General features: G+C 36.8%; 1 protein-coding gene across 1 annotated transcript; it reads left to right on the forward strand.

Moving 5' to 3' along the window:
- The first annotated feature begins 484 nt into the window (after positions 1–484).
- LOC128206929 (alpha-2Da adrenergic receptor-like) lies at positions 485–4,215 on the forward strand. The gene has a single exon (XM_052909669.1). It carries the CDS (start codon positions 971–973, stop codon positions 2,402–2,404), a length of 1,434 nt encoding a protein of 477 aa, XP_052765629.1. The 5' UTR covers positions 485–970; the 3' UTR covers positions 2,405–4,215.
- The last annotated feature ends 11,120 nt before the right edge of the window (positions 4,216–15,335 follow it).

Below are 15,335 nucleotides of genomic sequence, written 5' to 3' on the forward strand. Positions count from 1 at the left end.
ATAACTAATTTCCTGACTTAAGAAGATTATCAAAGTAAAGGAAATTTATAAGTGTCTTTAACATTTAATTATGTATTTTTTCAATAAGGTCAATGAAAATAATATTTTTTTTCAGAAATTATCAGATGTTTATATAATATGATCAATGACATATTTAAATTAAGAAAGTGACTAAAGTTAGGAAATAACTTAAGTTGCTTTATAATTCCGAACCCAGGGCAATAAACAAGGGATGAACAGCTTGCATCACAGGGGCCGTTTCAATAACGATATTTGGCGATCTAAGTCGTAAATTGAGTGAAGGTGCCATATTTTCGTTATTTTACGACATATTTGTGCGAATTGAACTTTATCAGCAAAATGAAACTCTGGTCTTAAACTATAATGAATATTTAACATTGTGACATGTCTGTTCTCGTGAAACGAACTTGAACGGATGAAGCGTGAGATAGTCCCTTTAGTGTAAGTAAATCACGATGTAAAAAGCAACCAGAATTTGACTGCTCAAGTGTTATTGTTCATCAAAAGTAAATCCGGAAGCTGATGGACAGCTTATGTTTATCATTGGATAAGTTATATGTTCATGTACATATAAGAAGTTCGTGTGTAAAGTAATGATTCGAAATAATGTTATTTTTTCAAATATTAATCGCTGCACACGCTTTTTTTGTGTTTTTACATGTAATTAGAACATCAGGAAGTGTAAATTCGAAACAAGTGAATACAATGACATAGCTCTCAGAAACAAGGATTTATTTTGAAATGTGCTTCAAAATATGAAGTGCAAGCTTCTCCTTTGAAATGTTTGCACTAATACTTAAAACATTTTCCTCAAGTGACATGAGCTTGCTGCAACTTGCACAGTCATGGTATGGATAGTTACACAACAGTTTAATTGTTGATCTGAGAGAGAGAGGGGAAAACTCGTTTCTAAAGTGGTGATTTTGTACGCAAAACATCATATATAACAATGGAACAACACACAACAACAATTAACACCACTGTTGTTGATATGGAGAGTGAAAAATGGAATGAAACGTTTGATGCATCTCATCAATGGCAAAACCAAAAAATTGGAGAGCTCAACACAAAGGAAGTTACGAGACTTATACCTTTAATTGTATTCCTGCTCCTTATTGCAGTCACAGGAATAGTCGGGAACGGACTGGTTTGCTACATCTACCGTTCCCAATACTCTGTGTCCAGCTCCAGATGGTTTATCTTCTTTCTGGCAGTTGTGGATCTACTAATGTGTATTTTAATCATCCCATGCGAAATTGGAACACTCATGTACCAGTTTAACTTTTCCAACGCGGTGTACTGTAAGATCTCTGTGTTCTTCAACCTCTGGTCATTGTTGACCCTTGGATTAACCTTGTTGGTGGTTTCTGTGGACAGATTTAGAAAGGTGTGTAAACCGCTTGGCTGGCAGATAAACTCCCGTAAGGCAAGGATTCTCTGTATAATCGCCATTTGTGCCTCGTTTGTACTCTCCTTGCCAGCGCTCAGTATCTATGGTATTTACGAAATTGAATTTGAAGAGCATAATGTTGTAGGCAAGGAATGCTCTTTCAGAGACAGCTCAGGGGACAGTATTTCAGCGACACTGTATATTATGTTTGGAATGGCAATGTTTATAAGCGCGCTGGTGTCCATATGTGTATTGTACTGTTTCATTGGTAAAGAAATCAAGCATCACATTGATAAGGAAAGAGTTAAGAGACACATCAGCTTAACTGCGTCTATGGCGAGAAAAAGCCGCATCTTACAGCCGATTAAAAATTCAGTGAGCTTGCCAGATCTTATGAAATCCAAAAGGGTTCGTTTCGGTGGTGATACAAACGCTGTGAGGCCTAAGAAATCTGTGAACTTCGATGACAATGTTTTAGTTAACATTAACAAAAGCCCACGGATAACTCAAAATAAAAATCGAGTGAACAGGAGTACAGAGTCATTGGACAATGTTGGGGTGACGTCAGATGGTACTTCAATTGAGGAATCATCGAGTAACAATGTATTATATACAGACGAAGGGTCGATGGATTTTGACGCCCCAACACGGCCTATTACACGACGAGAGAAGACGAAATCGAAGCGCATTCGACGCGCTCGAGCAAAGAAAGCCACCTTTAGCATGTTTCTCATTTCCATAGCGTTCGTGTTAAGCTATTGTCCATTTCTTTGTCTGCTATTGGCTAGAAGCGTCATGACAAATTTGGATGAATCACTGTCAGATGCTAGTCGAGCGGTGTACAAGTTCTTCCTGCGGTCGTATTTTCTGAACTGTGCAATTAATCCATTCATATATGGGATGTCTGACTCGAAATTTAGAGAGAGTTGCAGTAAGGTCGTGCAGAATGTGATCGATCGATTGAAATGTTCGAAGAGGATGGATTTTACATAGTTGATATACACTTGTTAAAACTGATGTATGTGTTTGTGTTTTCCCCCTCTTTGTTCAAATCAAATATTGCTTACCATTTTGGTTATAATTTGAGATTATTTAAATTATTTCGATTTAGTATGTACGTTGCTGTGGTTTATTTTTATCATTGAAATGAAAATGATATTTTACTATTTCCACTGGTAAAATCTCAATTTTAATTAGGGATATAAACGATTGGCAAAATTGATATTCGAATATTCGGTAATTCTTTCGATCGAATATTCGATTACCGAAATACATATTTTGGAAGATGTAATAAGCTACTATTAATATTCGCTTAAGTAATAGCCGGGGCAATTTGACCCTATTTGTCGTAGAGGCGGACCCCGATTTCCCCCAAATAAGCATTTTTCAGGAAGAAAAACAACAACATTATAAACAGACAAACAACACAATCGAATAATTTCAATTCCGCTGCCTTTATATAAACAATGTGAAATAGATGGATTCCTAGTCAAATAGCGCTTTGCACCAACGGAGGATCTTTCCGTAGGACAAGCAACCTCGTTCTGAGATTGATCTCTAATTGACTAAATATAACTATGGAAACCTCAAACCAACTCGGGAACTAGTAAAATAATAAAACGAAAACATATCTGGATTTGACTCACCCAGTGTTCAACAATAGAGGAAATGTATCCAAAAACGCCATACTATACATTTACATTTCAAAGCACGAACATTGTATCGGACCATGGAAAACAATTTAAAGCACATATTATTGTAGCACATGGCATTCATATCATCACGGCGATTTGAGCTATGTTGCCCAGCTTAATTTGCAGCCAAGACAAAACATTGGTGTTAAAGCCGATTCCTAGTCCGTTATTGTAAAAGTAAGGGGACTTTTTACAGTACCCGTTGACGATATGTCCCTTAATGACATATGATACGTGTTTAGTGTATTGTCATCACATTCACACCTCTGGCATTAGGGGCCAGTCGTTGTAAAAACTAAACAAACAAACTTTATAAACAAAAGCAGTGTTGTACGCAAAAGTTTTTTAATATTCCTTATTGAGAATTCAGTATCATTACCCCTTTTTCCGAATATTCGAATACCGATTTTGACATTCGAATACCAAACGTTTGATCGAATATTCGAATATTCGTTTGCATCCCTAAAATAAACATTTAAATCACAAAATTAAATATTTTCTGTATTTAGCTTTCGTCTCAAGATTGAAACTGATTGCGAGTTTGTTTTTGTTATTATTCTAGCTGACCTGAGCGCAAAATGTTCAGAGTGTGCATTTAGGTCGTCGTACGTCGATATTTGGCTTCAAACGACATTTCATCTTAAACCAACTTTCTCAGGAGAGGTACTGGGATAGTGTCCATTGAAAAGGGTTAATAGAAATATAATTTTCTTAGTTTGAATGAAATGAGTAAGAAGAAAATTAATTTCCCTTTATTGAAAGTAATGTCCGATAGGTGGGGTGCTTAGTTTCAAGTTGCACGAGGAGTTTTGGCGCTGAAAGTCATTCAGTTTTGGACATTTGACTGAGTATCAGCGTTTTGTTTAAGTTGAAATTTCATAATAATACTGATAACATTACGAGGATAATCACTGATGGATCTGATATGTGTGTAAAAATATTTACCATTTTCTTACATATAGTGTTACTTAATGATATAATCGAGTGACTTGATAAAATATGTTATATTCAATTGTATAAGTAATGTTGTATGTTATGATCTACATCAGTCAATGCCCAAGTGCTCTACTGCCTTTCAATATTTGAAATAATTGAAATTTTGAAACGATATTGTCTTGTTTGTTATTTCTAAGTAGTCGTTGAAGACATGGAGTGGATTATGGGAAATTGAATCCATACAGAATGTTTTGACATGGCAACGAAAAGGAAATTCTTCTTGTCCCAAACCATTAAACCGAGAGCCTAAAAACTTGCAATGAAGCATTGACAAGAGGTTCTCTACCAAGTTTGATCTTTGGATGCAAACCGGCCACGCCCCAGTGACCACTGTTGTACTAGAAAAACAAGTTTAAAAATGTATTCTTTTCGAATTCTTTCAGGCGTAGAGCTTAGATATTTGGTATGTTGCACTGACTTATGGTCTTCTACCAGGTTAGGTTATATTGAACCCTTGAGGTCAAAACTGGCCACGTCCAACGGTTCATTTGTTTTACATCGTCTTTATAAAGGAAAACTCTTTAAAAAATATTTTCCTCCAAAGCCGTAATGCAAAGAGCTTATATGTTTGGGTTGTAGTTTTGACTAGTGGTCCTCAATCGGTTATGTTCGATTTGTGCCCCTAGACCCTGTTCACTGTCACGACTTGAATCCGCGAGTTATGCACAAGTCAATTGTAACCACGGCCCCCCAGGTCCAGGGAATAGCGGGGACTTTGACTTTTGGTCCAGCCAAGCCCGGGTAAAATCCCCGCTCTGCGGGGACGAACTGATGGTAAAATCCCCGCCAAATGCCCCCGCACCCCCGGGTCTCTAGATAATTCTCCGCTAAATTTTGCGCGAACATAAAACCACCGTAGTCACCCGGCACTGCGGGGCCACCTGGAAAGAAAAACACGGCCCATTTCCCCGGCTATCCCCGGTATACCCCGGGACCTGGGGGCCGTGGTTACAATTGGCTGGTGCATTACCACGAGTGCTGGCAAATTATAACTCACCAAACATGCCACGAAATGACCGCGGATTCCGATGCTCGGTACATCAGTTCGACACCTGCTCGAGTTCTCTTCTATTGTGACTACGAGAGTAGTACGAGATGCGTCCGTTAAACTCGAGTTTAAGCAGCATCGGTACGATCTGTGTACGACTCTCTTTCGACAACGACAACTCTCTTTTGATGTGTTAGATATTTCTACGAGTTCTGCCAAAATGTGCACGATATCATGACGAGTTATTAATAGTGAGCTACGAGAATGTACGACAAGACGACACGTGGCGAACTGGGTATAAATACAGATGGTATTTTATTGATATGATCACATTAAACTCACCGGAAATCGAAACAATCTCGTGGACATGTCGAAGGGGTACGTACAAACTCTCAACAACTCGAACGAATCTCGAGCAGATATCGTAATAATGTCCTCCTGAGTCGCTGCCGACATCGTAGATTGTCGAGCGACTTTTTGACGCGGCGAGATGCGGCGACAAGTGAAGACATGTCTACCACAAATGTTCGAATTTGTTCCACACCCCTACCACATGTCTTCAATATGTGTACGAGACGAAAACTCGTACGACAATTTTAAACCGTTTAAAGTTCTCGCCACTGCTTGCTGGGTACTTTTTTTATGAGGAGACATGTCTTCGACATGCAACGACAAGGCTTCGAGTCCAACACGACAACTGAAGATTTTAGGCGAGTTGAAACTCGCAACAACTCGTAGCCGAAACTCGCTACAGTGTGACACGGGGTTAGAGTCAAACTGGCCACGTACAAGGTGTCACTTGTTTTACATAGACTTCTAATGGAAATACACGTAAACAAGATATTGTCACGAACCGTAAAGGTATTGATATAACATACGAAGGTGAGCGATTTAGGGGAATCGATTTAGGGCAATCATGGCCATCTTGTTTCAATTATTAATATGTCATGATAACATATTTCCCATTTTTCTTCTTATTTCATTTTTTAATTATTTCTTTTTTTGCAAGAACTCAAGTTTAATATATTCGTATAATAAGTTGGCAACGACTTCTTTGAAATTAAATTATTCTACCTTTATGGTCAAAGAAGAAGCAGCAACTGGTAATTTAAGCAGAATGATGTCAATCCAAGCCAAAATAATTCAAGTTTTAAAACCGTTCAGAACGCTTTTCGATAAAATAGAACATTTTTTTTTTCACGTTTTAAGCAGTTATTAATAACATAGTTTTTGATGTGTTAACATTGTAACAATCATGTTGCTAACATTTCACACAACCTTACTTTCTCGATGTCTGAACCTATTTAACATGAGCAAGTCCCTTTAAAAGTAACATAATTTGCAAAAATTATTACGTGGGTGACAAGATGATTGTTGGGGAAACTGCTGTCGCGCTTTTCTGAAAGTTTTTTTTAAAAACTTCCTCATCAGAATGAAAATAAAATGTTTTTTGTACTTGAGTTTATTTTGAACTTAAAATAATTGATATTTTCTATCTGATGTATTTATATATAAGCATAAAAACATTTCCGTGTAACTAAATGGGTTGCAGTGTCTGTAATGAGTTTAAGGTAAGACATCCATCATATATTCATCAGATATATGTTTGTGTGTTTTAGATACTATCCTGATATGATATATTAAAGGGAGGTAATAAATATAAAATATTATGATAATACCAAAATTTCATTATTTTTTACATAATATAATGTCCATGTTAAAAACACTGTCGGTGAACATTTTGTTACATTAGAGTGAAACTTAACATTTTATAACATTAAAATTAAACTTTACGTTTTGTGTCATTGAAATGAAATTTACGTTTTGTAACATTGAAATAAAACTTTACAAGTTGCATTTGTTGGTATATATGATGGGTGGACTACTTTAAGGTATCCTATACACACACATTGTATACAGTTGGCATGCTTGGGGAGCACCATATAAGTTTGGTATCATTTGAAATGGTTTTATGAGTAGAAAAATAATAAACAAACAATTATAAATAATATTATATCCCAAACAGGTATTTTTGCCTTTAAAAAATGCAAAAAGGTCATTTCTCGTCTTCTTACATTTGAAATAATTAGCTATATACAATCTGTTTTCAATCATTTGTTGTACATATTAGTGATGCACCAGTCAATTGTAACCACGCCCCCTTCCCCCCAGGTCCGGGGGTATACCGGGGATAGCCGGGGAAATGGGCCGTGTTTTTACCCTCCAGATGGCTCCGCAGTGCCGGGTGAATGCGGTGGTTTTGTCCTCGCGCCAAAAATAGCAGTGAATGGGCCTTACCTAGGGTCCCTGGGGTGCGGGGGCATTTGGCGAGGTTATTACTAGCAGTTCGCCCCTGCAGGGCGGGAATTTAACCGGGATTGGCTGGACCGAAAGTCAAAGTCCCCGCTGACCTGGGGGGGGGGGATGTGGTTACAATATATATAGCCCGGAATTAACTTAACTGGGTTTTCCCATGCCGGTACAAATAAAAGGTGAATATCGAGCTATTGAAATTCATGTAACAGTCCAATGACTCTATTGTCTCCGAAGTAAAGTGTGTATATAACAACGGTTTAATTCTATTTGTACCGGAGGATTAGGCTGGGAAAACCCGAATAACTATAATTCCGGGCTTAAACTATTGACAATTGACTGTTTCATAATCAACCCTTGTAAGTGATACCCATTCAATTCATTCATATGGTAAAAAATGTTTATTTATTATCCATGCTGGTAACTAGTAAGTAATATCCCTTCAATTCATACCAAAATAACATGGGGTCACTAAACAGTACAGACGAACCCCGTTGGCTCGAAGTCCTAGGGACCGGCGAAATAACCTCGAGCCTCGGAAGTTTTGAGCCAAGCGGGAATGTTTACCTTCAGTTTATAGAAATCGGTCCTTTACATCCAATTTGAGCCTACGAGGAATTCGAGCCAACGGGGTTCGACTGTATTGTGTAATGGAGCTATCAGAAAACTAGCATATGTGTGGGTCCGAATCCCTCAAATCCTCTGTTTATAGTTACCAGCAAGCAATATCCCTTGATAACAAATTATATAGGTCCCCAGGGTCCATGCTTATGAACAGTCTTCAGTCCGAGTCTAGGCGCAGACTTAAGAAAAACATTTTATTAAATGTAAGTATCCGTATCATTTTTATTGCATTCGTTTTACAAAAATAAAGTTGCAAAATTGTACAATTTCAAATAGTAGTACAATTCAGCCAATTCCATCATCAATACTCAACTTGAAGAAAAAGTTACAATAAAAGGAAATTTTGAAGTTTTGCCGCTTGCTTTTGAACTCAGACTTGAGAGTGTTTTTAATCATGGCCACAGGCACAAGCTTAAAGATGCACACATATTTCAAAAAAAGATTTACCACAATTAACATTTTTTGATATTCCCAAAAGGATGAATAAATGTCGAAAACCATGGTTCTTATGAAGGATACCGAGTTTAATTTGAAATAATTGAGCATAAAACTCGGGTTTTCTACCTTAAGAAACTATGGTACATCACAGTAAATCTTTTAGCATTCACCAGTCATTTAATAGTTTTACGCCTTCTGCTATTAAATACACGGTTACAATCTTGTTATCAGTAATTAATATTTTCCATAAATGCATTATTTAATAAGTAGGTAAAGGTTTATCTGTCAAAATTGATGTTTGTTATACATGTGTTTGTAATGATTTTAAATAAGAGAGTCACTTTAAGTATCGTTCGGATTCCCTAAAACTATTTGCATTCCGACGTCACCAGTGAAACGATGTTTTATGACAATAATAGATCCATTTAAAGTAAACGAGCGTAGAAAATCTCTGACATTATCTAAAGACTCATTACCTAGACATAAAATCATGATATTATACCAAATGTGTGTATACTCTCAATTTAAAGCAATAACGAATACTGACTGGATGGAATGATCCTAAATTGTGCGTGTCTGACGCCAAATATGTCTGCCGCAAAAGCCTAGTCGAAATTTTCTAATTCGCGTAGATAATATTTGGAATAATCTCTTTCTTTATAGTCCCACTGTCTGATCTGGTCAGTATATGTGTTTGTTTTAACGCATAAAGAAATAAATTGCATGCTGAATCAGGCCTCTTGATAGCGAATAATACCTTACCACCTCATCACAATACCCCCCCCCCCCCCCCAAAAAAAAAAAAAAAAAACAGACAAAAAAAACAACAACAACAAAGAAAAAAACAACAACAACCTATTGACCAAAATGATGGTATGGTTTGGTCTGCAGTATGTTCATTTCAACAAATACATTACAATAAACAATTAAAAATGTCGAGTTTTCTACCCCAACAGGTTATGGGTTCGAGTTGGTGATGGTGCTCTAGTGATATCGGGTTCCTATTCCCCCTAAAGAGGTTGCGTGTTCGAGCCCCGCCCGGGCGAGTGTGGTCTAGTGGTATCGGAGGCCAATTCTCATCCAAGAGGTTGTGTGTTCGAGCCCCGCCCGGGCGAGTGTGTTCTAGTGGTATCGGAGTCAGATTCTCCCCCAAGAGAGAGGTTATGGGTTCGAGCCCCGCCTGGGCGAGTGTGGTCTAGTGGTACACGCTTACCCAATAATTTACCTGTTCGAATTCCACCTACAGGGCGAGTGTTTAAAAGTACACCTCTTACCCAAGAGCCTATGTTTTCGAACCCACCAGGAAAAGAATGGTCCAGTGGTATAAGGGTCCGCCTGTCGCCCAAAAGGTTGTTGGTCTTATCCCGACCAGGACGAGTGTGGGCTAGTGGTATAAGTGTCTGCATCTCACAAAGAGGTAGTGAGCTCGAGCCCCACCAGGTAGTGCATCATCATGGCCTCTCAAATGGACACCTGGGGTCGTATTCACTATTGTTCGTATCCTTGCCCTTAGACATGCCTCGGTGATTCCATTCAGTCAGTTAGTTTTATAGTATATCAAACACCTAGATTCTAATCTTAAACTTCAGTGAAATTTAAGATGGTTTTGAATACAGCACCAATACTATTTTTCCCAAAGAAACGATATTCTATAAGGTAATAGCTTTCAACACAATTGACGTTAAAGAAATGAGTATAAACCAAAACCCAAAGAACAGTTAATGTTGGGACGGTCGTCAGTTCGAACCCCGGCCGCGTCAAACAGAGAGACGTTAAAATATGGTACCAGTAGCTCCCTTGCATAGCGCTCAGCATTTAAAGGGTAGTACTGGGAAAATGGTGTACTCAGTACTGGTTCAACCAAGGAAAGTTGTATCTCGTGAATCGGTGCATTACACCGAGCATGTTAAAGAATCAAGAGATCTCTTTACAAAGAGCTTAATTATGGTATCGCACCAAGATCTCTAGTATCTCAATCTGATTCTTCAAGTCTTTTAATGACTGGATTTGACTTCGAATTGCGTGATTTCTATCTCATGTCACTTATGGCATTTAAACACAATTAAATTTTTGATGGCGTCACGGCGGGTTCGAGCCATAATGCACTCAATGGGTGCGGGCAGACCTTGATAAACTCAAATACACACACAAACAAGGTAATGGCCCTTTAATGCTGTCTCTCCCTGGTATATTTTAAACAACATAATTGTAATATCTTTTTTTTATGTTTTCCTAATCTGTATGTTATTGCTCGTAAATGCTATATATTCGTATTTTATATATTCATAGGCGGTTTATCTCTTTTGATTTGCTTTGGCCTCGGAATTGATCAGTTATGCACGACGATTTCCAATAAACCTCAGTTTTAATTGTGTCGTCTACGTTATAATGTTTATCAGAAACTAAATTATAACTTTTTGAAATATTTGGCCGATTGTTCAGAACTTTGTTAAAATTAACGACGCTGTTAGTCATCGTTGCTGACAAATCAAATCTTTATTACTCTAAAAGTTTTCAAGCTGCACTCTCACAGATTGAACGTTGTGACAATTTTTTTTATTTTTTTGTCTTGGAACGAGCCATTTTTTTTGCAAAAATCAATGGAAACAAGTGATATTAGACTGCTGACAAAATTTTAAATCCCATATTTTTATATAGCAGTTCAAAAATTAATGTTTTATGCAGTTTTCTTAAACTGTTAGTAACGGTTTAAGCCATTAAACATTAATTTTTGAACGGAAATATGAAAATCTGCGATCTGATTTTTTGTCAGCAATCTTTTATCATTGGTTTGCAGATATTTACGCAAAAATTTGTTCTTTCCAAGACAAAAAAATAAAAAAAAGTTGTAAAAACGGTAAATCTGTGAGAGTGCAGCTTTAAGTACGATTCGAGACAAATATTTCAGCTGTACAGTACTTGTTTATTGAAATAATTATATTTACAAATCAAGACATAATTCACGTTGAAAAGTTAACAACGATGAAGTTAACATGTGCCGACTGTATAGAAGTTAACAACGATGAAGTTAACATGTGCCGACTGTATAGAAGTTAACAACGATGAAGTTAACATGTGCCGACTGTATAGAAGTTAACAACGATGAAGTTAACATGTGCCGACTGTATAGAAGTTAACAACGATGAAGTTAACATGTGCCGACAGTATAGAATGGTATAGAAGTTAACAATGTTGTTAACGTCATCGTCGTTAACTTTTAAATTTGTATTGCTCTGTAAAACAGATGCGCTTATGATCCGCAACATTCCAAAGGCCAAAATTTAAGCCGACTGTTTTAGCTGTGCTTGTTTTATTTCAATATACGAGCCCAACAAACAATATTTCGCTTTTTAACGTAATCAAGACTTAAACAAAGTTCTCAACAATCGACTTGGTTGTGTTTTCGGCAATTTTCGTATAAGTTTGGAAGTAGGCCATTTCCGTAATGGTTGGGAAGTCGGCAATTTCCGTATTGGTTGGGTAGTCGACAATTTCCGTAATGGTTGGGTAGTCGGCAATTTCCGTAATGGTTGGGTAGTCGGCAATTTCCGTAATGGTTGGATAGTCGGCAATTTCCGTAAAGGTTGGGAAATAGACATCGTAAGTAATACCGGAATTTTGGATTTGAGTTCGTATTATTCCTATGAGGTATGCGTTTAAAGAACAATGTTTCAAATATTCAAATAAAATAATCGTCGTCATTATTCCTCCAGACTAATCTTTTACTCCTTGGTGTGATGTTGAAATCAGTTTGCACAAATGAACATCACATTAATCATATGCAAATTACCCAGAAGGTCACTAGCACAGAAGTCAAGGTCACGCTTGAAATACTCTAAACATCATGAGCCAAAACATCAAGGGCACAATTTAGGAGTTAACCATTTATTGGACCCAATTCCGCCATACGTAATGGGACTGTAATGTATTACAAAAGCAAATCGCTGCAAATAGACTTCTGAGGTTAAAATAATAGCCCTGGTCTCCGAAGAATCTCTTTAATGTAGGGAAGAGTGTTGCATCCGGTCAGTTTGACGTAGTTCGATTAGCAGGTCTGCAAAAGGCCTCGTGAAAAATGAGACGTTAACATTAAGTACGAAATGGTTGCTGTTTATGCCGTTCAAGAACTTAAGTGGGAGGTTTAATTTGAATGACATCCGAATTCCATTAGAAACTCAAAATGTCTGGTTATATGATATCAAAAATAAAATAAAAGTATAGAGCGGGGATTTTTCATGATATGACATTTAACAGACACTGTTTTTTAACCCTCAGTGATGTTAACTAGCAAATGGACAACACAACCAGACTTTAATACACTTGTATGTAAATATGCCGCGAATAGACTGTTACATAAACGAATAAAATATTGAAAGTAGACATACTGTTTATATCGTTATTTTAATTTTTGGGGTTTGTACGTGTCCATACAGTGGGCTTTACTGATAATCGTTAATAATAGAAGCTATATTTTCATAATACTACTATAATACTATTAAAATAATGATATTCGGTCTGTCGTCTGCAACACAGCCCATTGTTTATTCTAATGTTTCACTGAGATCGTATGATCGCTCGTAAAACACCTATTCTAAACACACTGTAACAACATACAAAACTATAGATTTAGTCATCGCTAAATCTTTTGATTAGGCAAACTTTGTCAAATCATACATTCCGTTACATTGTAGACTATAGTTTACAATTCATCGTTTTTCGTTTAGTAAACCTTATATCACCACCTTTACAACGCCTTTGCACTCATCGTCGATGTTTTAAGTAAATCCATTCTGGAAAGGAGATCCATCGGCTTTCGTAGTATGATATCAAAGCACTGGAAGCGCTGCTAGAACAGAGTATTCACGGACACCAGCGTGGCTGAACATGTTTCGGAGCGAACGCCAGCGTTTCCCCGTTTGATTATTGTCCACACGTTTGCCATTTTGATTGATTTGACAACTTGGGACATACCATTTGGAAGCTAGGACCAGAGGCTAACTAAAGATCATTGGCCCTATATGAAAAAGAAGGTGGAAACTAACAGCTTAGCCCTTCACCAAACTTTAACTGAGACCCCAGGTTTATTTCTAATTAAAACCCTTATCGTATCTAGCACTCATTGACTTCTCCTTTTTCGAAATGTTTACCATTTAGAACTATATTTCAAGCCGCATGTGTTGCTATAATTTTAGTAGAGAAAAGTTAGCCGAGTCAAAACAGCAGTCGCAGTTTGATTGAAGCTGTTCATAAATAACATCACTATCAACTCCCCACTGGCACAGGGTTAGACATAGAATGATTCCAATGGGCAATACAATAGATAAATGCATTGTGGAGAAGTCCACATACATCACACGGCAAATAACAACAGTTGTAGTGACAAGTAAATACATTCTGTTATTCTGTATTAAATGGCATATGTTGATTCGCTAATATACATGCTTTTTGATATCATACTTTAAAGCAATAGCGAGTTCAGCCAATGAATTTAATTATCAATATAAGAGAAAAAAAATCATAGATAATACCAGAATGCAACATTTTGAACTAAACTTAGGCAAAATGTTCTTCTCATACCCCCTTGCCTAAGGAGTATACTAGGGCAGAGGTGTAACCTTGAAACCTGGAATTGCCTCTGTTCTGTTAAGTGCTAACCTTGCACTAATACCTTAATTATTTCAAAGTTATTCTTATGAATTTAATTCAAGTATTTGAATTAACGTTATTGATTTATATAGAGTCGATTGTTCAGGACTGTGTAAAAGTTAACAAACGTTGTTTACACCAGTTTAATGGATACCGTTGTGATCTGCAGTATTAATAACAATATCACAGACAACCGTTTAGGCTGTACGTCTTTCATTTAAATATATAAGCACATCATCAAAGTATTCATGTTTAAAAATTAACAACAATGTCGTTAATCCCATTGTAAACTTTAACAAAGTTCTGAACAATCTTGCCATTATTTTGTTTACTCTATTCTTAAGTTGTCACTGGCTCAGATTATGCTTTATTTTTTTTATCTTGAAATCATTAATAACGTGATGTTTTACGTATATAAACTAATTTTAACCCCCAAGTGAGTCCCTTTTTCTGACCGTTCTAAGGTTGTCCCCATTATTTGTTAATTAATACATTTGATGCAAGGTCTGTCAGTGTTGATTTGTATATAGTGTGTTACTCATTTAAGTGTCTGTACGACCTTAACTTTGCGCCTGAAACAGGGCCATCGTTGATTGGTGGCTTCAGAACTTAATTCTGTACATTGTATTATTAATAACAGCGCACATGCTACAGGTTTAATCGGTTATCCAATTAGAAGAACCACTGAAGTTCTGAATGACGGGCTAATAAATAGTTACAAAGTGTAAAATGTACGAGGTGATTTTAAACGGACGGCATATACCACTCAAGGCTAGCTCATAAATCTCATATCTTGTGTACGAGACGACTCCAGTAACTTATTATCTATCTCCGCATCGTGCCCTTATTGTGTCAGAAATCACTGCTTCGTTTTCTATAATTAGTTTTCATATTATATTGAAAAGGAAATTTCTTATGCAGTTGACCTGATATTTAGATAAAAACAAACGATACGAAAGACATGTTTGAACCCGTCGATAGACTGGCTATTTGTTAAGTGGAATGATACAAATCACCATGGAAAAGAGACCAGCAAGAGGCACTAACTACATCCGTAACGTGTGTGTTTTCTTGTACGTTTTGTCTCTCGTCTAGTCTTTTAATTCTAAGACTTTAGATTTGCGTTAAGACAGGGTCTTTGTTGAATCTTTTGCTACTAGGCTTATCCTGTATTTCTATTTAGAATTCAATAAAGTTAGAATATTACAGTTATATTAATCTATAA

Source organism: Mya arenaria, chromosome 10 (assembly GCF_026914265.1).
Source record: "Mya arenaria isolate MELC-2E11 chromosome 10, ASM2691426v1".
NCBI lineage: Eukaryota > Metazoa > Mollusca > Bivalvia > Myida > Myidae > Mya > Mya arenaria.

Bases quoted from the DNA above. Each gene is read 5' to 3' on its own strand.
- LOC128206929 (XM_052909669.1), top strand. From the start codon at position 971: ATGGAACAACACACAACAACAATTAACACCACTGTTGTTGATATGGAG.